The sequence below is a fragment of the Chrysemys picta genome, chromosome 17 (assembly GCF_011386835.1).
Source record: "Chrysemys picta bellii isolate R12L10 chromosome 17, ASM1138683v2, whole genome shotgun sequence".
NCBI lineage: Eukaryota > Metazoa > Chordata > Testudines > Emydidae > Chrysemys > Chrysemys picta.
This window is the reverse complement of record NC_088807.1, coordinates 880607-906049: the sequence shown is the minus strand read 5'-3', so window position 1 is coordinate 906049 and position 25443 is coordinate 880607. Positions and strand designations below refer to the sequence as shown.

The window sequence follows — 25443 nt, the reverse complement described above, 5'->3', positions numbered from 1 at the left end:
ATTCCTTAAACATTTTTTTCAAAATTGTGAAATTACCACAATATTACTTACAAAAAACAAAACAAAAAAAACAAACAAACATAAACCACACTACACTGCCCAAACTCCTATATCCTTCAGAGTTTGGTTTAACAGAACAAGATCTGTATTTTATGTTTTTAACCCACTTTGGGCCAGAGGGAGAGACGCTAAGCCTCCCTCTGTATTACTCGGTCTGCTACCACTGAGGGTTCATACACCAGTTATACAAATCCTTCCCCGGATCAGAGTGAGAAACACTAAGTTCTCCTCTTTAGCTCAGTCTTGCTACGGCTGAGGGTGTATGTACCTCTATAACACAATTTAAACCTAAACTCCTATATCCTTCAGAGTTTGGTTAATTAACTGAAAGTTTACGCTCTTTTTCCTCTAGTGCCAGGCTTGCTAAAGCTGGCGGTGTGCACACCAGTTTTAGAATAACTGTGGATTCTATGCTTGCTCCCCCTTTCGCATTCTCCACCAAAATGATGTACTTTAAGTACAACATAGTGGGCGTCCCCCGTGTGAACACTCCGGTGACAGGCGCACAGACAATATTCCCAACGGCCGATCCCGCCACGAGGCCTGCATCCCAATTCAGTGCGTCGTGACCTTTCCGACGACCCCGCGCAGGGCCCATCCTGTATGAAACCCGTCAGAATTAGCCCACACTCGTCTCCTAATATTCCTAGGAAGAACCGGGGGCATAATGACCACAAGGGGCTCGTGGGTGGCGTCTCCCCAGGCCGGGTGGGGCCAGGCCGAGGTCCTGGCCTGCCCGTCTGACTGGGGCTTCCCGCCCCATCTTGCCTTGCAGCCCAGCCCGCCGGCCGCCTGCCCGTCCCCGAGCCCGAGCCCGAGCCCGGAGCGCCCGTGCGGGACCCCAGCCGCCAGCAGTGCTACTACCAGGCCTGCGAGAAGGTGCTGGCCACCAACGCCACCCGCCAGGAGTGCTGCTGCAGCCTGGGCCACGCCTGGGGCCCGGCCTGCCCGGCCCAGCCCTGCCCCCACCCAGGCACAGGTACGGGGGGGCCCTGCCCCCACCCAGGCACAGGTACGGGGGAGCCCTGCCCCCACCTGGACACAGGTACGGGGGGGCCCAGTCCAGCCCCCACCCGGGCACAGGTACGGGGGGGCCCAGTCCAGCCCCCACCTGGGCACAGGTACGGGGGGCCCTGCCCCCACCTGGGCACAGGTACGGGGGGGCCCAGTCCAGCCCCCACCTGGGCACAGGTACAGGGGCGCCCTGCCCAGCCCCCACCCAGGCACAGGTACGGGGCGCCCTGCCCAGCCCCCACCCGGGCACAGGTACGGGGGGCCCGGCCCCCACCCGGGCACAGGAACGGGGAGTCCAGCCCCCACCCGGGCACAGGTACGGGGGGGCCCAGTCCAGCCCCCACCTGGGCACAGATATTGGCCCCTCTGTGGCTCCCAAGCCAGCCAGCCCCTGTGCCCAGCCCCGAGCCCTGGCCCAGCATCCCAAATGGGACCCGCCCTGCCCCCCGTTCCCTGCGTCCCTCTGGACAGCCCGGGTGACTTGCCCCAATTCCAGCCCCACCCTGGGGCTCATGGGCAGGGGTTCTTTCCTGGCTCTGGGAGGGGAGTTGGGGTCTGGGGCGGGAGCTGAGAGCCAGGACTCCTGGGTTCTCTCCTGGCTCTGGGAGGGGAGTGGGGCCAGCAGTTGGAGCGGGGGCTCCCTGTGAGTGCTGGGGGGGCGCCGTGGGATGCGGGGGGAGGTTCCCGGCTCTCATGCGCGCTCTCTCCGGTTCTAGTGGAGTACCAGGCCCTGTGCCCCCGTGGGAACGGCTACGCCGCAATGGGACCCCTCGCCGCGCTCACAGGTCGGTGCTGCCTAACGCCCCTTGTGGAGGCTCTGCGCAGGGGGCAGGGGTGGATGACAGCTGGGGGGAGCCAGGCCTCCGGGTGCTCTTCACTGCACCGGCTCGGCGCACGCCCCAGCCATTAAACAGCCCCTCGGAGGAACCCCAGGGGCCCCACTCGCCCACATGCCTCCCCCCTGCTGCTTCCCCCCCGGTTGCTCTGCCTGGTGAGGCCAGCGTCCGTCTCCCTCCACCCATTGGGGGCAGATAGGGGCGGCCCAGGTCCGAGCTCTGTCCCCCCCCGCCGGGCTCCCCGGCTCCACCTGCCCGCGCTTGGGGTCAGGCCAGGGGGCTCCCGATGTCTCCTGGACCCTCCCTTGGCCCATCCATCCCACCCCCCGTGACAGACCCCTCCCGTCTCTGCGCTGTCCCCCCGGTAGTGAGGCCAAGTGCAGAAGGAAACTGAGGCAGGCAGAGGACGCCAGACAGTCCCCCCATGGTGTGTCTCCCCTGCCAGACATGGACGAGTGCGCGCTCTTCAGCGCCCAGCTGTGCCGGGGGGGCGTCTGCCTCAACAGCGCCCCCGGCTACTCCTGCTACTGCCCCAACGGCTACTACTACGAGACACATCACCTGGAGTGCATCGGTGAGACCCCCCCGGCCCCCCAGCCCAACTCCTGCCCCCCCCAGGCCCCTCCCCTGCCCTCCAACTCAGCCCCTGCCCCCCCAGGCCTCCTCCCCCAGCCCCCCAACCCAATCCCTGGCCCCCTGCCCCCCCCAGGCCTCCTCCCCCGGCCCCCCAACTCAGCCCCGGCCCCCCAGCCCAACCCCCTGCACCCCAACTCAGCCCCTGCCCCCCCAGGCCTCCTCCCCCAGCCCCCCAGCCCCCCAACCCAATCCCTGGCCCCCTGCCCCCCCAGGCCTCCTCCCCCGGCCCCCCAACTCAGCCCCAGCCCCCCCAGGCCTCCTGCCCCAGCCCCCCAACTCAGCACCGGCCCCCCAGCACCGGCCCAACGGCTACTACGAGACACACCACCTGGAGTGCATCAGTGAGACCCCCCCAGCCCCCCAACCCAGCCCCCTAGCCCAACCCCCGCCTCCCCAACTCAGCCCCTGCCCCCCAGCCTAACCCCCGGCCACCCAGCCCAACCCCCAACTCCCAGACCCCCGAACTTGCCCGGGCCCAATGGCTGCTCCTCTGAGACGCGCCGTCTGGAGTGGCTGTGGGGGCGACGCCGCGGTGACCGCCCCGTGTCGGTCCCAGATAATGACGAGTGCCGTGACGAGGAGGCAGAGCCCTGCGTGGGGGGGGGCTGCGTGAACACCATCGGCTCCTTCTACTGCACCTGCTCACCCCCCCTTGTGCTGGACGGGTCCCAGCGCCGCTGCGTGGCCAACGACAGCCAGGCCCTGGGTGAGTGACGCCCCCTCCCGGACCGCCCCACACATGCTCTAGGCCCCCGCACAGCCTGGGGGCCCACACCCATGCTCAGGGCGTGGGCCCGGGTGAGTTTCTCAGTCACCTGGTGCCCAGCCAGGCACAGGAGCAAGTGTGGGCCCGTTGCCGGCCTGGCTCCCAACTCTGAGCCCCCCGACACCTCCCCTCTATTCCCCAGCTCAGCCCCTGCGGGGGTGGGGAATCTCCTTCGCGAGCCGTGGCTGCCCCGGCCGCAGGGCTCCCCTTGTCCATCCGGCCCCTCCAGTGACCCAGGCCCATCCAGCCCCGACCGCAGCGTCACCGACCCTGGCGTCTCCACCCGGCCCGGGAGCAGCTTTAACCCTTCGGTGCCCACAGGGTCGCCGTCCCCAGTCCGCTGGGCACCTCGCTCACCAAAATATTACAGGCAACTTGTGGGTCATCCACCCCGGCGCCAACAGGGACCGGCCCAAGGGCCCTAGATCCGTGCACACGCACTGAGACTCAGGCACTCAGCTCTGGGGGGCGCTCGCACGTACAGAGTGAAAGGGCACGTGCAGGCCTTGGCTCGCTCATGGCACACTCATCGCACAGCACTGTCCGGCTCACGCTCCATCACGCCCAGGTGCACACGGTCATCGCATGCTGATGGCACGGCACTGCTGGGCTCACGTGCTCCGTTGTTCCCACATGCACACACTCGTTGCACGCTCATGGCACAGCACTGTCGGGCTCATGCTCCATCATGCCCATGTGCACATACTCATCGCACGGCACTGGGGGGCTCACATGCTCCATCACGACCACGTGCACACACTCATCACATGTTCACGGCACTGTCAGGCTGTCACGGAGTCCCCGGGCGATGCTCTGGAACTGCTCCCCACAAAGCCAGGCAGGACTCTGGGGAGCCTCCTCTCCCTCGGAGCAGACTGTCTTCAGGGCAAGAAGCTCACACGGCTTCACCTCCTGTGTCTGACCTTGGAGCATTCAGCATCTGCCCCTCCGTGCGCTTCCCACAGCGAGTCCGCCCAGGCAGGGGCCTGGGGAAGCCAAAGGGTTCTGGACCCCCACTTCGCAGTCAGACGTGACTCTCAGCCAGCCAGGGAAACAGAGATTTATTAGATGACAGGAACAGGGTCTAAAACAGAGCTTGTAGGTCCAGCGAACCGGATCCCTCTGCTGGGTCCATTCTGGTGCCCAGCGAGCCCGATACTCCCGTCTGCCCTCACTCCTAGTCCCCAGGTAGCTCCAACTCTGAAACCCCCTCCAGCCCCTCCTTCTCCCAGCTTTGTCTCTTTCCTGGGCCATGAGGTCACCTGATCCCTTTGTCTCCCAACACCTTCAGCTGGCACCTGTGCAGAGGAGGGGCCCAGGCCATCAGTTGCTAGGAGACAGAGTGTCGGGCATTTATGTGCACTGGCCCTTTGCTCTGCAGCAACCATACACCCTTATCCCACCACCTAGAGACTGAAGAGCTGCATAGGGGAAACTGAGGCACCCACACAGTATTCAGAGAAAACATTAAGAACATCCCCAGTTCGTCACACCGGCTCACACGCTCTGTCTCTCAAACCCACCACACACTCATGTCTCCCCCAGACGAGAACCAGGCCGTGTGCTGGCAGGAGGTGGGGCCGGACCTGGTCTGCAGCCGCCCACGCCTCGACCGGCAGGTCACCTACACCGAGTGCTGCTGCCTCTACGGGGAGGCCTGGGGCATGGACTGCGCCCTGTGCCCTGCCCGAGACTCAGGTGAGGGGCCCGACCCACAGCCCCTCCCCCCCTGCTCTAGGGCTGGGCAGCTGAACTCGGGAGGGTCGCTTCAGCCCCTGCTCAGTGAGTGCTGGAGCCAGGGGCCTGGGGTCCCTGCCCCACGGTTCCTACATCCCTCCCAGTGAGCGGGGTGGTTGCCAAGGGGATTCTGTGGGGCGGGGTGGCTGGGGGGCCTGAAGTGGTGGGGGTCGGGGATGCTGTGGGGGGTGGCCGGGGGCCCTGCATCCTGCAATGGGGGGGTGAGGGGCCCTGGTGGGGCAGCTGAGGGCCCTGCAGAGGGGTGAGGGGTAGGGGGCCCCGGGGGTGGCAGCCAAAGGCCTTGCAGTGGGGTTGGGGGGGTCAGGGGTTTGGGGGGACAGCCGGGGGTCCTGCACCTTTCAGTGGTGGGGGTCGGGGACCCTGGGGGGTGGCTGGGGTCCCCGCCCCCTGCAGTGGGGTCCCCACCCCCCAGCGAAGGTCTCTTCCCCCCCCCCAGATGACTTCGAGGCGCTGTGCAATGTCCTGCGCCCCCCCAGCTACGGCCCGGCCCGGCCCGGCCTGGGGCTGCCCTACGAATACGGCCCGGAGTTCGTGCCCGGCTACGGGCTGCCCTACGGCCCCGAGCTGTTTGCCGGCTCCGCAGCACGGGGCCCCCAGCCCGGCTTGCGCCCCGACTACGACCCCTATGCCCTGGGGGGCTACGCCGGGCGCCGCGACTCGCTCTACAGCCCCCCCACCTACGAGGCCAGCGACTTTGAGGACCTGACCTACGTGGACGCCCGCCCGGAGGAGCCGCCCGCCCCCTACCGGCGCCCTGACCCCCCCCGCACCTACCGGCCCCGCAGCCCCCCGGACCCTGAGCCTGACCCTGCCTGGCACTACCCGCCCCACCCCGCCAGCCCCTTCCCCGAGCAGCCGGGCCAGGCCAGCGAGACCCACGCTGGTGAGTGTCGGGGGGAGGAGCACCGGGCATGGGGGGTGATGGAGGGGGTGGGGCGGCAGACGCCGGGCGTGGGGGCACTGGGGGGAGGAGTGTCGGGCAAGGGGGGGCTGAGGGGAGGAGCAGACGCTGGGTAAGGGGGGGGCTGGGGGAGGGGTGCCGGGTAAGGGGGGGGCCGGGGGAGGAGCAGACGCCGGGCATGGGGGGCTGCTCCAGGTCATGCAGTGGCAGCCCCCCCAGAGGGCCCCCTTGGAGCAGGGGTGGGGGCAGGGTGTGCAGGGGCTCCAGCAGCAGCGGGGGGGCTGGCGCTGATGCCCCGGTGCCCCCCCCAGAGCAATTCGAGGGGCTGCAGGCCGAGGAGTGCGGGGTCCTGAACGGCTGCGAGAACGGGCGCTGCGTCCGCGTGCCCGACGGCTTCACCTGCCGCTGCGACCCGGGCTTCCGGCTGGACACCGCCCACATGGCCTGCCTGGGTGAGCCCTGCCCCACGGCCAGTCCCCCTCCACTGCCCCATGGCCTGCCTGGGTGAGCCCTGCCCCACGGCCAGTCCCCCTCCACTGCCCCATGGCCTGCCTGGGTGAGCCCTGCCCCACGGCTAGTCCCCCTCCACTGCCCCATGGCCTGCCTGGGTGAGCCCTGCCCCACGGCTAGTCCCCCTCCACTGCCCCATGGCCTGCCTGGGTGAGCCCTGCCCCACGGCTAGTCCCCCTCCACTGCCCCATGGCCTGCCTGGGTGAGCCCAGCCCCACGGCCAGTCCCCCTCCACTGCCCCATGGCCTGCCTGGGTGAGCCCTGCCCCACGGCCAGTCCCCCTCCACTGCCCCATGGCCTGCCTGGGTGAGACCCTGCCCCACGGCCAGTCCCCCTCCACTGCCCCATGGCCTGCCTGGGTGAGCCCTGCCCCACGGCCAGTCCCCCTCCACTGCCCCATGGCCTGCCTGGGTGAGCCCTGCCCCACGGCCAGTCCCCCTCCACTGCCCCATGGCCTGCCTGGGTGAGACCTTGCCCAGCCCCATGGCCAGTCCCCCTCCACTGCCCCATGGCCTGCCTGGGTGAGACCTTGCCCAGCCCCATGGCCAGTCCCCCTCCACTGCCCCATGGCCTGCCTGGGTGAGCCCTGCCCCACGGCCAGTCCCCCTCCACTGCCCCATGGCCTGCCTGGGTGAGACCCTGCCCAGCCCCATGGCCGGCCCTCTCCACAGGCCCATGGCCTGCCTGGGTGAGCCCTGCCCCATGGCCAGTCCCCCTCCACTGCCCCATGGCCTGCCTGGGTGAGCCCTGCCCCACGGCCAGTCCCCCTCCACTGCCCCATGGCCTGCCTGGGTGAGCCCTGCCCCACGGCCAGTCCCCCTCCACTGCCCCATGGCCTGCCTGGGTGAGCCCTGCCCCACGGCCAGTCCCCCTCCACTGCCCCATGGCCTGCCTGGGTGAGACCCTGCCCCACGGCCAGTCCCCCTCCACTGCCCCGTGGCCTGCCTGGGTGAGACCCTGCCCAGCCCCATGGCCGGCCCTCTCCACAGGCCCATGGCCTGCCTGGGTGAGCCCTGCCCCACGGCCAGTCCCCCTCCACTGCCCCGTGGCCTGCCTGGGTGAGCCCTGCCCCACGGCCAGTCCCCCTCCACTGCCCCATGGCCTGCCTGGGTGAGACCTTGCCCAGCCCCATGGCCTGCCCTCTCCACAGGCCCATGGCCTGCCTGGGTGAGACCCTGCCCCACGGCCAGTCCCCCTCCATTGCCCCATGGCCTGCTTGGGTGAGACCCTGCCCCACGGCCAGTCCCCCTCCATTGCCCCATGGCCTGCTTGGGTGAGACCCTGCCCCATGGCCTGCCTGGGTGAGTCCTGCCCCACGGCCAGTCCCCCTCCATTGCCCCATGGCCTGCCTGGGTGAGACCTTGCCCAGCCCCATGGCCGGCCCTCTCCACAGGCCCATGGCCTGCCTGGGTGAGACCCTGCCCCACGGCCAGTCCCCCTCCATTGCCCCATGGCCTGCTTGGGTGAGACCCTGCCCCATGGCCTGCCTGGGTGAGCCCTGCCCCATGGCCAGTCCCCCTCCACTGCCCCATGGCCTGCCTGGGTGAGACCCTGCCCAGCCCCATGGCCGGCCCTCTCCACAGGCCCATGGCCTGCCTGGGTGAGACCCTGCCCCACGGCCAGTCCCCCTCCATTGCCCCATGGCCTGCTTGGGTGAGACCCTGCCCCACGGCCAGTCCCCCTCCACTGCCCCGTGGCCTGCCTGGGTGAGACCCTGCCCAGCCCCATGGCCGGCCCTCTCCACAGGCCCATGGCCTGCCTGGGTGAGACCCTGCCCCACGTCCAGTCCCCCTCCATTGCCCCATGGCCTGCCTGGGTGAGACCCTGCCCCACGGCCAGTCCCCCTCCACTGCCCCATGGCCTGCCTGGGTGAGACCCTGCCCAGCCCCACGGCCAGTCCCCCTCCACTGCCCCGTGGCCTGCCTGGGTGAGACCCTGCCCAGCCCCATGGCCGGCTCTCTCCACTGCCCCATGGCCTGCCTGGGTGAGACCCTGCCCCACGTCCAGTCCCCCTCCATTGCCCCATGGCCTGCCTGGGTGAGACCTTGCCCAGCCCCATGGCCTGCCCTCTCCACTGCCCCATGGCCTGCCTGGGTGAGACCCTGCCCCACGTCCAGTCCCCCTCCATTGCCCCATGGCCTGCCTGGGTGAGACCTTGCCCAGCCCCATGGCCTGCCCTCTCCACTGCCCCATGGCCTGCCTGGGTGAGCCCTGCCCCACGGCCAGTCCCCCTCCACTGCCCCATGGCCTGCCTGGGTGAGACCTTGCCCAGCCCCATGGCCTGCCCTCTCCACAGGCCCATGGCCTGCCTGGGTGAGACCCTGCCCCACGGCCAGTCCCCCTCCATTGCCCCATGGCCTGCTTGGGTGAGACCCTGCCCCATGGCCTGCCTGGGTGAGACCCTGCCCCACGGCCAGTCCCCCTCCACTGCCCCATGGCCTGCCTGGGTGAGCCCCCCAGGCCCTGACTCCCAGCCCATGACCAGTCCCCCCCCCCCCCGATTCTCTGACTATCCCGCATAGCCCCCCCCCCCCCCCCCCGCGAAGGCCCCAGGGACCCACCTGCGCCCCTCACCCTCTCCCTCTCCTCCCCACAGATATCAACGAGTGCGCTGAGGCCGAAGGCCCCCCCGCGCTCTGCCTCAACGGGCGCTGCCTCAACACGGCCGGCTCCTACCGCTGCCTCTGCCCCCGCGGCTCCGTCCTGAGCCAGCCCCCCCACGCCTGCGTCCCCGCCCGGCCCCGGGCCTGAGGGGCGGCCCGAGAGCCCGTGCCGGGGGGCGGGGGCAGGGAGGTATTTATTGTGTGGCTCTCGGGCTGCCCACCCCGGAGACGGGGGGCAAGGGGGGGGAGTCCCCAGGGGTTGGGGCCAAGCGATCCCCCCCTGGGGCGTGAACCCCCGTCCGTGCTAAGCCCAGCCGGCCCCCCGGGCTCAGGGGGTAACTCCAGCCGGCAGCACTAGGAGGCTGTTACCCTGTTGTCCTCTCCAGCAGGCAGACTCCGGGGGAGGGGGGGGTCACTGTCCGTCCCCGGGGGGCCACGTGAGGCTTCTCTCCAGTCAGTGGGCCCCCCAGCCCCCTCGCCTAGACTCCCCCCAGCCCTCTGAGGCCATTGGCCCAGCATCCACGGCTCTGAATGGGGTAACGAGTGTGGGGCTCCCCCCAGAGCAGGATGGGGAGATGGGGGGGCCCCAGGGACAGAGGGGGTGCAGGAGCTAGGCGGCAACTGGAGGGCGCTTTGGCCAAGTGTTCCCCATGGGGTGGGGGGGGGCCCTGGGGTCTGGCGTCTAATTTACCCCCCCTTTCCCACCCCTGGGAGAACCAGCCTCACCCTCCTGCATAGCCCCGGAGGGCCCAGCCTGGCGGGAGGGTCTGGGGGGCTTGAGGCCCACTGGTGAGGGACGGGGTTCCCCAGGCGCACAGCCCTGAGAATGGGGCATCTGCCTGGGCCTGGTGGGAAGCGAAGGGTTAACAGGCCTGGCAGCACCATGGCCCCCACTCAGCCCCGGGGACCGGGGGTTGCTGTAGCTACCGGCCCCTGGGCCTCCCCCACCCCCGTGTTACAGGAATAAAGGTTTTCTATAAAAGGAATGCAGCATCTGTGCAGTGTTGGGGGGGGCAGGGTCATCTCCCCCCGTCACAGCCCTGGACCCCCACCCCCAGCCCTTCTCCTGGGACCGTGGGGCTAGCACCCGGCCCACATACACGTCCCCCCCGCCACACACCAACCGCCCTGATCCCAGGAAAACGAAGCCTCCCACCCCTGGAGGCCACAGGCCTCATCCCCACCTCACAGCAGGGAAACTGAGGCGCAGGGGAGGGATTTGCCAGTGACTCAGTAGCAGAGCCTGGAAAAGAACCCAGGAGTCCTGGCTCCCAGCCCCCCCGCTCTATTCCACCAGCCCCCCCTCCCCTCCCCTCCCCTCCCCTCCCAGAGCCAGGGATAGAACCCAGGAGTCCTGGCTCCCAGCCCCCCCTGCTCTAACCACCAAAGCCCAGTCCCCTCCCAGAGTGAGGAGAGAACCCAGGAGTCCTGGCTCCCAGCGCCCCCTTCTCTAACCACCAGCCCCCACTCCCCTCCCAGAGTGAGGAGAGAACCCAGGAGTCCTGGCTCCCAGCCCCCCCTTCTCTAACCACCAGCCCCCACTCCCCTCCCAGAGTGAGGAGAGAACCCAGGAGTCCTGGCTCCCAGCGCCCCACTCCCTACATGCAGGGATTGTCCTTGACTCCCCCCGGAGCCCCCACCCCCGCTCCCAGCCAGCCCCAGTGTGCAGCAGGCCGGGGTGTGCGGGGTTAATGCTCCCCCCTCCAGCGCCTCCCGCCAGGCTCACCCTGCTATTACAGGCCTGGCCCCGGCTCCCCTGCACACGTGTTCCCAGCCGGTGCGGGCGGAGCCGCCGGCAGCCCCCCACGCAGGGCACTGCCATGTGGCCCGGGGCCACAGCGCTGGGGGCCCTGCTGCTGCTGCTGGGCCAGGACCCCTGGGTCCTCCCCCACCCCCAGTGCCTGGACTACAAGCCGCCCTTCCAGCCCCCCGAGCCCCTGGCCTTCTGCCCCGAGTACTCGGCCTTCGGCTGCTGCGACGGCCGGCGGGACGCTGAGCTGAGCGCCCGGTTCCAGGTGTTGGGCAGCTTCCTGGACCCCGCCGGCTTGCAGAGCTGCGGGCACTTCCTGCGTGACCTGGTGTGCCAGGTGAGGGGGGGGCAGCCTGGCTGGGCGGGGGGGGGGGGAAAGGCCAGGCAGCCCGGCTGGGAGGCGGGGGGGGGGCAGAGGCCAGGCAGCCCGGCTGGGAGGGGGGAAGGAGGGCAGAGGGCAGGCAGCCCGGCTGGGCGTCGTGGGGGAGGAGGGCAGAGGCCAGGCAGCCCGTGGGGTGGGGGCAAGGGGGGGCAGAGGCCAGGCAGCCCGGCTGGGCGTCGGGGGGGCGGGGGGGCAGAGGGCAGGCAGCCCGGCTGGGCGTCGGGGGGGCGGGGGGGCAGAGGGCAGGCAGCCCGGCTGGGCGTCGTGGGGGAGGAGGGCAGAGGTCAGGCAGCCCGTGGGGGGGGGCAAGGGGGGGCAGAGGCCAGGCAGCCCGGCTGGGCGTCGTGGGGGAGGAGGGCAGAGGTCAGGCAGCCCGTGGGGGGGGGCAAGGGGGGGCAGAGGCCAGGCAGCCCGGCTGGGCGTCGTGGGGGAGGAGGGCAGAGGCCAGGCAGCCCGTGGGGGGGGGGGGGCAGAGGCCAGGCAGCCCGGCTGGGCGTCGGGGGGGGGGGGGCAGAGGCCAGGCAGCCCGGCTGGGTGTCGGGGGGGGGGGGGGCAGAGGCCAGGCAGCCCGGCTGGGCGTGGGCAGCAGGGCACAGGCGTTTGCAGGGGGCTGTGGGGCTGGTGACATAGCAGGGCAGGGGGATGGGGGGCGGTCAAGGGAACTCTGGCCCCGATGTCAGGTTTGCTGGGGCCCTGCCCCTCTCCCGTTTCACCCCCACGTACAGACATGGGGGAGCCCTTTGAGCCCTGGGGGCCCCGTTCACTTGCCCCTGCATCAGCCTGGGCGGCCCCATCAGCAGTGACTGCACGGGGGGGGGCAGAGGGGCAGTGGGGGGGCTCCAGGCTGGGCTAGAGACGCTGGTCCCCAGCCCCCCAGCTCCCAGCCTGGGTGCCCAAGTTCCCCAGATGCGCCTCCCCCAGCTGCCCTGGGCTCCTGGGGAGGGGGACACGTACAGCGCCAGGCACCAGGCTGCTGCCCCACATGCCTGGCGAGGGAGCCGGGGGACCCCCAGCAGCTCCGTGGGACACGTGCCCAGCTGGGTGCCCTTGGCACCCCCTCCCTGCGGCTCCAGACGGCTCCAGGCCTGGCCCAGCCCTCCCCACATCCTGTCTAGGCTGGGACATGGGTGACCTCACCCGGTGGTTCCCGCTGGGAGGCTGCACATGGCTCCGTTCCCAGCCTGTCCCCAACCCCCACCCCTTGGAGGTCTGGTCTCAGCAGGCCCGGCATGAACAGAACCCAGGAGTCCTGAACCCCCGTCCCAGCCACTCGACCCCACACAGCCCTTCAATCCAGGGGTCTGGGAGCCCGGACTCCTGGGTTCTATCCCCGGCTCCGGGAGGGGAGCGGGCTCTGGTGGCTTAGGGCAGGGGGGGCGAGGAGCCCGGACTCCTGTGTTCCAGCTAACCCCCTGCCCCGCCCCTGCAGGAGTGCTCTCCCTATGCTGCCCACTTGTACGATGCGGAGGATGTGAGCTCCCCGGTGCGGGCGCTGCCCGGCTTGTGCCCCGCGTACTGCACGGCCTTCTGGCTGCGGTGCCGCTCCGTGCTGAGCCTCCTGACCGAGGACCCTGCCAGCCTGGCGCTGGAGGGCGACCGCGCCCGCTTCTGCGGCGCCCTGGAGCTGGGCGACCCCACCTACTGCTACCCGGCAGTGCTGGACAGCACGGCCCTGAGCCAGGGGTTGGGCCGGGTGCGGGAGGGCGCCCGCGGCTGCCTGCAGCTCTGCCTGCGGGAGGTGGCCAACGGGCTGCGTAACCCCGTGGCCATGGCGCACGCCGGGGACGGCTCCCACCGCTTCTTCGTGGCCGAGCAGCGGGGCTGCATCTGGGTCTTCCTGGCCAACGGCTCACGGGCCGCGCGCCCCTTCCTGGACCTGCGGGCGGCCGTGCTCACCTCGCCCTGGGCGGGCGACGAGCGGGGCTTCCTGGGCCTGGCCTTCCACCCCCGCTTCCGCGCCACCCGCACCTTCTACGTCTACTACTCCGCCCACGCCGGGCCCCACGAGACCATCCGCATCTCCCAGTTCCGTGTCTCGGCCCACGACCCCAACACCGCCGACCCCCGCTCCGAGAGGTGAGTGGCCTCCCGCCTGGGCACTCCTGGGGGCAGAACCCAGGCGTCCGGGCTCCCAGTCCCCCCATCCCCCCCACTTCTGAGCCAGCCCCCTGTCATGCAGCTCCTTCCTCCCCGCTCCATCTGCCCCACTGGTTCGGGGTGCCCCCCCCCTTTCACCCGGCTCCTCTTCCCGGCAGGATCCTCCTGGAGGTGCTGGAGCCGGCGTCGAACCACAACGGGGGGCAGCTGCTGTTCGGGGCCGACGAGCTGCTCTACATCTTCACGGGGGACGGGGGGCGAGCGGGGGACCCCTTCGGAGCCTTCGGCAACGCCCAGAACAAGTGAGAGCCGGGGGCGGCGTTGGGGGCCCCAGGGGATGTTGGGGGGCCCCGGGGGCGGCATGGGGCGTTGGGGGAGATGCCCCCTTGCAGGAAATGGGGGGGGGGGAGATTTTAGGGGAAATGTTCCTGGGCGGGCAGGTCTTGATAGGTGAGAACTTGGCTCCTTTCTGCCACCTGGTGGCCAAAGTGCAGACTAGCTGGCTCTGTGTGGGGCAGTTCCCCCGAACCCCTGATTTCCCTCCCCCTTCCGGGGCCCTGATCCTCCCCCAGCCCAGCCCCCAGCTCTGCCCCTGCAGTGTCTGTTCCTGAACCCCCTGGGGTCCTGGTCCCCCCCAATCCCAGCCCCTGGGTCTGTTCCTGAACCCCCTGGGGCCCTGATCCCCCCCAGGGTCCTGATCCCCCCAGTCCCAGCCCCCGGGTCTGTTCCTGAACCCCCTGGGGCCCTGATCCCCCGGCTCTGCCCCTGCAGTGTCTGTTCCCAGCTCCCCTGCCTCCCTCCCAGGTCGTCCCTGCTGGGCAAGGTGCTGCGGATCGACGTGGAGCCGGAGGCCGACGGCCCCCCCTACCGCATCCCGCCCGACAACCCCTTTGTGGGGGAGCCCGGGGCCCAGCCCGAGGTCTACGCCTACGGGGTGCGGAACATGTGGCGCTGCTCCGTGGACAGGGGCGACCCCGCCAGTGGCGCCGGGCGCGGGCGCATCTTCTGCGGGGACGTGGGCCAGAACAAGTATGAGGAGGTGGACGTCATCATGCCGGGCGCCAACTACGGCTGGCGGGCGAAGGAAGGGTTTGCCTGCTACGACCAGGCACTGTGCGCCAACGCCTCACTCGGTACGGCCGCGCCGAGGGGCACCGTGGGCCTGACGGGCCTGTCCCTTCGGGGGCACCGGCTCCCCTCCCACCCCAGGCAGGGACTGGCTGGCTCAGTGGGGGGTGGGAATGGGGCAGGGGCCTGTCCCCTCGGGGGGCACTGTCTCCACCCAGGCCCAGGTCAGGGGACCGGATAGCTTGGGGGGGGCAGGGAAAGGGCTTTGGGACCCATTACTCTGGGGTCCCAGGTACAATAAACCCTTGTGGGCCCCCCTACACGCCCGTGGTGCCAGCACCGTGGGGCGGGAGAGGGAGGCTGCGTCGAGCAGGGGCCGTAGGGGTTGCTGCCCCCTGATCCCCGGCTGAGCTGCTCCCGCGCCATGTCTTGCAGACGATGTTCCCCCCATATTCGCCTATTCGCACGAGCTGGGGCGCTCGGTGACGGGGGGCTACGTGTACCGGGGCTGCCACAGCCCCAACCTGCGCGGCCTCTACATCTTCGGGGACTTCATGAGCGGGTAGGTTGGGCCCCTGGGACGGGCCCAGGGAGAACAGCCTGCTACTGCTGCAGGCTAGGGGGAGCGCTCCGGTAGCACACGGAGGGGGGTGTGTGTCACACCCTGCTGGGGACCCATCCGGGGTGCTGTGTGGGCAGTATCCATGGCCCAGAGGGGCTATGGGGCTGCCCCCTAACTGCTCTCAGGACATCTCCCTGACCAGTGTGCCCCACGGATGAGGGGGATTTTCTGCATGGGACACAGAACCACCCCCCGTCCCCCAGGACAGACTCTGCCTTGTGGGAATGTGGGGAGGGGGAAGTTCCTGACCCAGAGCACCCCAGGGGGGCTGCAGGGGGCAATACAACTGTCTCCACGGCTCCTATGGAAGGGGGTGGGTACAGCCGCCCCCCCCATGGCTCGTGTTGGTTACCGACCCCCATCCCCATGGCTCCGTCTCCCCCCAGGCGCCTGATGTCGCTGCGGGAGGAGGCTGGCTCCGGGCGCTGGCACTACAAGGAGCTGTGCATGGGCCAGGGCCAGACCTGCGCCTTCCCCGGCCTCCTCAACCACCACGTGCCCCACATCATCTCCTTCGCCGAGGACGAGGCCGGTGAGCGGGGGAGGGCACAGCCAGGACACCAAGGGGGCAGCCTAGAGCCAGAGCTCCACCAGGACGCCTGGATTCTCGCCCCGGTGCTGGGAGGAGTCTGAGGTCCCGGGGCTGGGAGCCAGGACTCCTGGGTTCTCGCCCCGGTGCTGGGAGGAGTCTGAGGTCCCATGGGGGCTGGGAGCTAGGACTCCTGGGTTCTTGCCCCGGTGGTGAGGAGAGTGGGGGTTGTGAACCAGGACTCATGGGTTCTTGCCCCAGTGGTGGGAGGGTCTGGGGTCCAGTGGGGGAGAATGGAGGGGGTAATGCCGGGAGCCAGGACTCCTGGGTTCTATTCTTGTTGCTTCCACAAACTTGTGGCCTCCCTCCTGTGCCTCAGTTTCCCCTGAGGGGAGGACTTGGTGGCCAGTTACTAACCCCGCTGTCCCCACAGGGGAGCTCTATTTCCTCGCCACGGCCATCGCCAGTGCAGCCGTGCCAGCTGGGATCTTGTACCGGATTGTGGACCCCTCCAGGTACCTACTGTCCCCCCCTTTGCCCGCTGGCCCTGGCAGGTTCATGGGCAAGGCGTGGCCCCGTCTCGCTCTGACATGGCTTGGCTGGCTCCCAGGGTGTGTGTGGGGGGGCTGCGTACAGGACGGGCCCCCTGTAACGGGCGTCTCTCCCCGCAGGCGGGCATCCCCCGGACAGTGCGGGATCAGCCCTGTGCCCGTTGCCATCCAAGGGAAACTGATCCACTTCCGCCCAACACAGAGTGAGTTGCGGGGGGGGGGGGACTGAGCCGGGGGGGGGGGTCACCACTGCAGCTGGCTGAGGTCTCTGGGAAGCTGCTGGGCCATTGGGAGGTGGGTGGGGCGGGGGGGCTGGGAGCCAGGACTCATGGGTTCTGTCCCTGGGTCTGGTTCCGACTCACTGGGGGGCGGGGGCAGTTCTGTATGTTTGTTCTGTAAATGGGGGATAAACGTGGTGCGGGGGGGCAGAGCTGTATCCCAAATGAGCCCCCCCCCCCCCTTCCTGTTGCAGAATTCATCACACCGGCCCCACCGCCCGCAGTGACCACCCCACGGCTTGGCACCGGCTCAGAACCAATGGGAACAGCTGGACCCCCCCTGGCACCTGCCACCCATCCCCTGGGCCACACACACCCCTGCACAGGCCCAGAGCCCTTGGCCCTGCCCACCCCTCGGCCCAGCCCAGCTGTACCAGCCAGGCCCCCGGCTCGCCCAGACTGTGGGGTGCTGCAGGCACGTCCCACACCCCGGGCAGGGCCGAGGCTGCCCCCCACCACCCCCAACTGGTACCAGCAGCTGCTGGAGCGTCTGGAGGCCAAGAGCAGCCCACAAAGCCGCGCCTCCCGGCCCCCCAGCACCCACCATCCCCCCAGCACGGGGCCACCCCCCACAACCCACCCAGCCCCCAACCCCCATCTTTCCCCCAGCCCCTGGCTGCCCCCCAACCCCTATCTTTCCCCCAGCACGGGGTGGCCCCCCACCTCCCACCCAGCCAACCCCCACCTTTCCCCCAGCACGGGGCCACCCCCCACAACCCACCCAGCCCCCAACCCCCACATTTCCCCCAGCACGGGGTGGCACCCCACAACCTCCCCAGCTCCCAACCTCCATCTGCCCCACAGAACGTTGCCACCCCCTGCCACCCCCCACCCTCCCAGGCGAGCGGCTGGGCACCACCCCAGGAAGAGGGGACCCCGGAGGCGGCTGGGGGCAAAGGGCCCAGCCCGGCAGCTGCCCCCTGGCACGGTGCGGCTGGTGCACAGGGGTGCAGCACCTGGGCGGGGTCGGCTGGAGATCCTGGTGGGGGGCCAGTGGGGCACAGTCTGTGATGATCAGTTTGACGGGCGGGCAGCCGCTGTGGTGTGCCGGCAGCTGGGCTACGAGCGGGCGTTGAGGGTGGCACGCCGGGCGGAGTTCGGGCAAGGGGCCGCGCTGCCCATCCTGCTGGACGACGTGCGGTGCCAGGGCTCGGAGCGCAGCCTGCTGGAGTGCCGGAGCGCCCCCCCCGGGCAACACGACTGCGCCCACAGCGAGGACGTGGGGGTGGTGTGCGGGGACCCGGAGCGCCAGGGGCGGCCGAGAGGGAGCAGAGGGGCCCACGGCCTGTAACTTCTGCCTCCTTCTTGCCTCCCGGGGCTCTGGAGGGGGGCAGGGTTTGGGGGCTGGGCTGGGTTGGGGTGACAGGGCCCAGCCCCCCGGGCCCCTACTCCCCCCACAGCCACGTGGCCCAGAGCCCCCCCCCCCCCCCAGCGACAGCTGCTCAGGGTTCCTGCTTCCCTTTTATAGTGGGGGGCTTCTACCCCTACCCCTGGGGGGGGGTCGGTTCTGACGGGGGGGGTGGAGAGCCAGGACTCCTGGGTTCTATCCCCACCGCTGGGAGGGGGGGCCGTGGAGAGCCAGGACTCCTGGGTTCTATTGTTGGCTCTACCCTGCCTTGAGCGAGGGCACAGGGCGCGTAGGGCCAGGGCCAGGTGAGAATAATACCACGGCGCCAGCTCCTTCCAGCAATGTTTTATTCAGACTCCTGCTGACCATCCGTGGTGGGTGCCATGCCCCCCCCCCCCACAGCTGGCACACCCGGGGGGGGGGAATTCCCAGGGGTGAGTGCTTGAGCCAGGGACGGGGTGTTCACTCTAGGTCCTCTCACCTCCCCCCCCCCCCCAGGCTGATGCCCTGTCAGGGCAGGGCGGGAGGGGCCATGCCCGTCTTGCTACGCTCTGTCCTGCACCTGGCGCCATGGAGTGGCAGCAGCAGCCGGGCACAGACCCTGGCAGATGCCCACAGGGGGCCAGGCACATGTGGTGGCCCCAGAACCCTCCTTGAGCGGTGCCAGGCAACCCCCCCTGTGACTGGCACACTCCAGCTGCCAGCCATGGAGGGGGGGGTGCAGGCAGCACCACCGGCTGTGACGGGCACGGAGCAGCGGCCGTCGCATCATAGCCGGGCCCCCCAGGCCTGGGACACCGGGCCCCAAACCCAGCACCGCTCCCCACCCCCTCTGGCTCCTGCCAAAGCACCAGAAAGTCACCCCACCCCCAAGGCAGCACCTTGCTGGTCCTGCCGGGGATCCCCGCTCCCAGGGCTGGGGCCCCCCAGGGAAAGGGGCTTTTCACTCTCTTGCGGGTGCCCTGTGACCCGCTGCCCCCTGCCCTGGGCTCAGGGGAGGGTGGCTCAGAGCTGGGGTGGGGGGAGGGTACTGTTTTTGGGGGCAGGCGGGGCGTTGACCCCAAGCCTTGGGCATGTACAGAATTTGCTGGCCCCAGCGCGTTGCCTTCCCCCTCCCTCCGTCAGCCAGAGCCCGCACGGCCGGGGGTGACGGCCCAGGCTGGGTCCCGCGCAGCCGGCTCCAAGGGTCCCCAGCTCGGCAGGGCTGCCTGGGCTGGGTCTGGGAAACAGGGCGAACGGCTGCTTAAAACCGGGACATGTTGATTAAAACCCTGCGCAAGCTCCCCCACAACATGCAGCCAGGAGCCGGGCCCGAGCCAGAGCCTGCTGCAGACGCAGGCACGGTCCCTGCAGGGAGCTGCCCTGCAAACAGAGCCCCCTCCCCGCGCCAGCCCGCGCCCGCGCCCAGGGCAGGGCTGACGCTATCTGCTGATGGAGGCGTAGTTGGCACGGCTACCCGTGTTGAGCTGGGCACTGGCAGGTGGGGGCTTCGCGCCCGGGGCCGGCTCCTCCGGCGTCTCCTCGGACTCCAGGATGGGCTCCTGGTCGCTGTGGTGATCGGCCGGCAGCAGGATGAGGTCGGTGAGGCCGTGCAGGTCGGCCGCCTTGTGGAAGGTTTGTAGGACCAGCAGCACGGCCATCAGCCCCAGCAGCAGGTACACTGGGAGAGAGTGAGAGGGCGTCAGCCCCTGCAGGGACCTGGGGTCAGCCCCGGGACCGCTGGGCCAGGCCCCGCCACACAGCAAGTAGGGAACAGAACCCAGGTGTCCTGGCTCCCAGCTCCCCCCCCCCCCCGCCGCTCTAACCACTAGTCCCCACTCCCCTCCCCCAGCCAGGAACGGAACCCAGGAGTTCTGGCTCTCCTCTCTTCCTCTTCCCCCCCCCCCCCCCCGCTCTAACCACTAGTCCCCACTCCCCTCCCAGAGCCAGGGATGGAACCCAGGAGTCCTGGCTCCTAGCCCCCCTGCTCTCACCCACTGAATTCCAGTGTACCCTAGGTAGTGTTCAGGATGTAGCCGTCCCCATGGGGCATCAGTCCGGCTGGCTTGAAATGACTCTAACACACACACAGACACTGCACCCAAGTCTCCCCGGACTGTGCCCTGCGAGGCTACTGGGGCCCCCTCTCCCCTCCAGGTACCTGCCCCCTAGACACTTGTGACAAAGTGGGGGTGGGGGGTTTCCCGTAACATTTTGCATGAGCACTGTGTGCCTCAGTTTCCCCTGTGTATGACACCGTGACCTCGGTGGTGGGACAAGGGGGTGTGGTTTTTGCAGGGACCCAAGCAGGCAGGTGCGTGGGCCGGACTCTCTAACCTGGCAGCTGATGGCCGGGAGCCAGGCAGCTGTGCCAGAGGTGGGGGCAGTGACCGGTTTGCCCAGGAGGAGGAGGGGCAGCAGGTGTGTCAGGGGCTAGTCTGGTCAGGACTCTGTGTGTGTGTGTGGGGGGGGGGAATAGCCCCTCCCCCCCCCCCGGCCTTTTTGTAGCTTCCTGCTGCCTGTGCTAACGAGTTCTGTCCTCCGCAGTGTCCTGGTGACTAATAAACCTGTTCTCCACGCTGTCACGGCTGACTGGGGAGTGGGGGTCAGGGCTCTTTGGGGGGGTGCGAGGCTCCCCCAGGCGTCCCTGCGGGGAACCAGGGGGCTGAACGCTCCCAGGTCAGATCCAAGCAGGCTCCTTGCCCTGGTGCCGGTGCCCCGAGGGGAGACGCACCAGGACGAGGGTCCTGCCTGACTTCGCTCGGTGCTGCCCCCCCCAGGGCTCCCCCCGGCCCACTGCTCACCAGTGACTGAGACCTTGTAGAGCGCGCGTAGCTTCTGGCCGGGCTGCTCGCCCGGCACGTAGTCACCCAGCCCGATGGTGCACAGCGAGATGAAGCAGAAGTAGAAGGCGTCCAGGTAGCTCCAGGTCCCCTCCAGGGTGCTGAAGACGGCGGCCGGCAGCAGAAAGAAGGTGACCAGCACGGCCAGCAGCAGCAGCAGGAAGTGGGCCCGGGCCAGCGCCTGGTGGCTGTAGCCAGACCGCAGCTGCAGGTACTCGAGGGGCCGGTGGGTGAAGAGCCGGGCCAGGCGCTGCACCGTGGCCGTCAGCACCAGCATGGTGAAGGGCACCCCCAGCAGGGCGTAGAAGATGCAGAAGGCCTTGCCGGAGTCCGAGAGCGGCGTGGTGTAGCCGTAGCCTGGACAGGGCGGGGACAGGGGAGAGGATGTTACCCCCCACGTGTGTGTAGGGGTCTCCCCATGGGAAACTGAGGCACAGACAGGCAAAAGAACTATGCTTGGCATCCCACAGGGTCAGTGCCAGAGCTGGGGAGAGAACCCAGGAGTCCTGGCTCCCAGCACCCCCTGCTCTAACCACTAAACCACACTCCCCTCCCAGAGCTGGGGATAGAACCCAGGAGTCCTGGCTCCCAGCCCCCGCTGCTCTAACCCACCAGACCCCACTCCCCTCCCAGAGCTGGGGAGAGAACCCAGGAGTCCTGGCTCCCAGCTCAGCCTTGCCCTGTGCAGCCCCTGGTTCAGTCCAGCAGGTCCCAGGCTTCGTACCCCCCCGCTGGGCTCTGCGTGAGGCCGGCTCCGGGAACAGCTCCAGCGCGGGGAGCTGGGTAATGGGATTTCACGCCCAGGTGGGTTCTAAGCCGGGCAATTAGGCAGCTGCCGGGGGAGTGAAAGGCTCCATGGGGAGGGGGCGTCAGCGCCGCACCCGCCGCTAATCCAGAGGCAGAGTCAGGGCTGTCCCCAGGCCTTTCCTACCCCAGGGACTGGCCCCGATCCACAACTCCCCACCCCCGGGCAGGGCTCCAGGCAGCATTTGCCGCCTGGCCGCTTGACCCGGGATCCAGACAGACTGAGCGCCCGGCCCACTCCCCTGAGCGCACCAGGGGCTGGGGCCGAACACCAGGGAGACGCCTGTGCTGTGGGGGTGAATCCGGGGGGGGAGGGAGCTGGGCTGAGGCCCCAGCTCAGAGTCGGCCCCGTTAGGGCCTTGCCCCCCCCCCCCCCCAGCCTGGGAGGCAGCCCGGCCCACTCCCCTCCCAGCTGCCAGGGAGCTGTTTACTCGGCGTGTTGACCCAAGGCAGGCATGGGGCAGAGTTCGCTCTGCGTCAGCCGGAGCCTCCCGACCTCCCTGCCCTGGGATCCCCTGCGCGGGCAGGCTGCCCGGGGACCCAGGAGTCCCGCCGGGAGTGCCGTGGGCAGCGGAGGGGCTGATGTACCGACAGAGCCAGACAGTTCCCAGCACCACAGGACCATCCCCCTCAGGAAGGTGCCCCGTGGTACCCAGGGACAGCCCAGCTGTGGGCTCACACAGCTGCCTCAGGCCCCCAGGGCACCGAGCCCCATGGGCAGAGCCCCCGCCATGGCGTCACTGGTAACGCACACGCCCTCGGCCTGGCACGCAGCAGGACTGCCTGGCTCGGTGCCAGCCCCAGGCAGGGCCAGAACGCCCGGGCCCAGCTCACGTCCGGGTTAACCCCTCCCTGCCAGGGCTCGGCTCAGAACCCCCGGGACAGGTGCGGGGAAAGAGCCCCAGAGGCCCAGGCCGCCAGCCCCAAGAGCCCCCGGGCCGGCTACAGGGCAGGGGGCGGCGCTTGCCAGCGGGGAACGCTCAACACTCTCTGGCAGGAGCGTGGCAGTGCTCAGCTGGGCTGGGACCCGCTCTCCCTTCCTGGCCAGCCAGCCAGCAATAACAGCACATGGGGCCAGCCACGAGTCACATGACCCAGAGGCAGCTATCGCCCCTTTGGCCTAAACCAGCCAAGGACTAACTGAACTGTGTGGGCTCATGAGTTAGCTCAGGGAGCCAGGACTCCTGGGGTCCATCCCCTGCGCTGGCAGGGGAGTGGGGGCTAGTGGTTAGAGCAGGGGGTCTGGGAGCCAGGACTCCTGGGGTCCATCCCCCGTGCTGGCAGGGGAGTGGCGCCTAGTGGTTAGAGCAGGGGGGGCTGGGAGCCAGGACTCCTGGGGTCCATCCCCTGCGCTGGCAGGGGAGTGGGGCCTACTGGTTAGAGCAGGGGGGGCTGGGAGCCAGGACTCCTGGGGTCCATCCCCCACACTGGCAGGGGAGTGGGGCCCAGTGGTTAGGGCAGTGGGGGGCAGGGGCCAGGCTGGGGAGCAGGGATCCTGGCTGGACCCAGCTGTAATCAGCACCAATGCGCCCACCCCAGGACCTACCGACCCGAGAACGCTGCTCATTTAGGGCCGGACCCAAAGCCTGTCGGAGGATCGGGGGGGGGGGGGGGCCCTGCTCTAACCACAAGGCCCCCCCTCCCCGAGGGGATCCAAGGCCCAGCAGTCCCCCCCCTCCCCCCAGCACCTTTGCACTCTAGGATTTCCTGGCAGGGGAAGCGAGGGCCTGCACCGCAGAGGGGGGGGAACTAACCCAGACCAGGATGCAGGGGGAGGGTTGGCGCTGGGGCTGACTCTGCGCTTTCACTTTCCTTGTCATCTGGGGCCCAGGTGCCGGATTGGGGGCGGGGGCGCAGCCAGTTCTTCCAAAGCAGCGTTCAGACACACCCCCCCCCGGACCATTTCACAACATACCCCCCAGGGCAGGAGCGGGACCTTGCCGAGGCTCTTGGCCCCAGGAACAAGGCCAGAGCACGGGGAAGTCCCTGGCACGGCCGCTCAGTCACCCAGGGCCCGGAGACGCCGGGACTGTGAGCCCAGTTGGCACCAGCCCTGAGACCTTCTCCAGTCAGTTTTGCTCCTGGACAGCTGGCAGGAGCCTGGCAGGTGCAAAGGAGGAGTGACTCCTGGGCGTGGGGAGACTGCCAGCCTGGCAGCCGGGCCCATCACCTCCTTCACACCCCATGGCACTCCCACGCCCAGCAGACACTTCGGAGAAAGGGCCTCAGCGTTACAGCTGCACCCGCCTTGGCTAAGGGAGCTTGGCCCAGAGACACGCCAGGCCCCTAGCAACACCTCATGGACCCAGCACAGACCTCCCAGGTCCCCTCCCCACACAGAGCAAAAGGGGCCCACGCCCCATGGCCAAATACCCTGCTAAGGCGCCTTTCCAAACCAGATCCCACCGTAGGCCCCGCAGAGAACCCCCAGGGGTCAGGGCTCGTGGGGCAGATCCGGGTCAGGGTGTCAGGGCCACTGGGCGCTGCGGGGAGGGGCAATGTTTGGTTTGTGGGTTGGGTGGGGGCTGTGTTGGGGGGGCGCTGTGTTACCCGCGGGGGAGGAAGGGAGGCTGTGTTGGCGGGGGGGGGGGGAGAGTGGGGGTGTGTTGGGGGGAGGAGAGGGGAGCTGTGTTAGTGGGGGGCTGTGATGGCAGGGCGGAGGGAAGGGGGCGCTCAGACACTTTCCCTCACACACTTAAACTTTTTGAAAGTTTCTCCAGCTGGCTCCGGCTCGGGGCAGGGCCCGGACCGAGCGAGGCGGGCGGCATCCGTCGGGAACAGCCCCCCCTTGCCCGAGCAGAGAGCGAATCGCCGAGACGCTCAAACACTTGTGCCCCCCCCCACCCCCATGTCCCCGGCGCTGCTGGATTTGTAAACTTCCAACCAAGCACGAGATTCGCCCTGGGTGCTGTAATGCGCTTAGGAACAGGGGGTGTGTGCGCGGAGAGGGAGGGGGTCACGGGGGGGACTCTAGGGATACGGCGCTGGCACCCCCTTGGGGATGGGCGCAATGGACGCCTAATTCCTGGGGGGAGCGCAGGGGGCCTGGGGGCGGTACCGAGAGACTCATGCGGTATTTGGGGGCAGCTGCCCCACGCGGGGGCCTGTGCCCGGCCCGGCGCACGAAGCTGGGGAGGGGGCGCTCGGGCTGGGGAGGGGGCGCGCAGGGACGGGGGGGCGCTCGGGCTGGGGAGGGGGCGCGCAGGGACGGGGGGGGCGCTCGGGCTGGGGAGGGGGCGCTTACCCACGGTGGTGATCAGCGTGCTGGAGAAGAAGAAGGCGGAGGCGAAGTCCCAGTTGGAGGCGCCGGCCGAGCCGTTCCGCAGCACCGACACCCCGTAGCGGTTGGCGCTCAGCACCCGCTCCAGGAAGCGCTCCAGCGCGCTCTCGTTCAGGCAGGGGCTGGCCCCCAGGAAGGCGGCCTTGAGCCCGCGCAGCTCGGCCCGCAGCCGGCTCTCGTAGGGGCGCTCGATGGAGGAGACGAGCAGCGCGCCCAGCAGCAGGTAGCCCAGGTACCCGAGCAGGCAGAGCGCCAGCAGGACGCAGCGGCTCATGGCACGGCGGGAGCCCCGTGCGCCCTGGGCGCACCGCGGGGACGGGGAGGGACCCGGGACCCCCGGGCAGAGCCTCGGTGCGCCCGCAGGGGACGGGGGGACCCGGAGCCCCTCGGCCGCCGCTACGTGTCGCGCCTGGAAGGAGCGGAGCGGAGCTTCCTGCTGCTGCTGCCGGCTCCCCGCGACGAGCCCCGAGCCGAGCCCCGCCGGGCCGGTCCCCGAGCGGCCGCGCAGCGACCCCTGCCTGCAGCCCGGCGCGGCTCCTTAGCCTGGGACAAGCCCCTCCCGGCGGGCGGGGCTGGGACTCGGGGCCCCGCCCGCCCTTCCAAGGCCAGGCAGGAGCCTGGGGGGCACATGCACCGGACCCCCGTGCTCCCTCCCCGCTCACCCTTGGGTGCTCTCCGGCTCCTGTCCTAGGGGATCTCAAAGCTCTTCACAGACAAGGGCCCAAGCCTCCCACCCCCACCCCCTCCCGGGAAACGGGTCACTGCTGTTCCTATTCCACAACTGGGGAAACTGAGGCAGGAGGGAGGAGGGGTTTGTCCAAGGACGGA

The 25443-nt window shown here is 69.4% G+C and overlaps 3 protein-coding genes across 3 annotated transcripts in view; 2 read left to right on the top strand and 1 right to left on the bottom strand.

The window, feature by feature from the left end:
* LTBP4 (latent transforming growth factor beta binding protein 4) overlaps positions 1-10070 on the top strand; it is a 38433-nt gene extending 28363 nt beyond the window's left edge. Inside the window, 8 exon segments of the mRNA XM_065571632.1 lie at positions 836-1039; positions 1791-1859; positions 2356-2484; positions 3103-3252; positions 4858-5010; positions 5507-5953; positions 6283-6423; positions 9078-10070. Coding sequence (XP_065427704.1) covers positions 836-1039; positions 1791-1859; positions 2356-2484; positions 3103-3252; positions 4858-5010; positions 5507-5953; positions 6283-6423; positions 9078-9232 — 1448 coding nt within the window. The 3' untranslated portion in view covers positions 9233-10070.
* A 132-nt stretch (positions 10071-10202) lies between these two features.
* LOC101953544 (HHIP-like protein 1) lies at positions 10203-18310 on the top strand. The gene is made up of 9 exons (XM_042840497.2): positions 10203-11171; positions 12646-13292; positions 13472-13615; positions 14118-14446; positions 14817-14943; positions 15390-15535; positions 15966-16047; positions 16204-16286; positions 16556-18310. The coding sequence occupies exons 1-9, from the start codon at positions 10776-10778 to the stop codon at positions 17650-17652; spliced, it is 3051 nt and encodes a 1016-aa protein (XP_042696431.2). The 5' UTR covers positions 10203-10775; the 3' UTR covers positions 17653-18310.
* On the bottom strand, positions 18040-25154 carry KCNK6 (potassium two pore domain channel subfamily K member 6). Its single transcript, XM_005279199.5, has 3 exons — positions 24580-25154; positions 20493-20888; positions 18040-19369 (listed from the first exon to the last, which is right to left on the bottom strand). Exons 1-3 carry the CDS (start codon positions 24887-24889, stop codon positions 19131-19133), a joined length of 945 nt encoding a protein of 314 aa, XP_005279256.1. The 5' UTR covers positions 24890-25154; the 3' UTR covers positions 18040-19130.
* Positions 25155-25443: the final 289 nt, after the last annotated feature.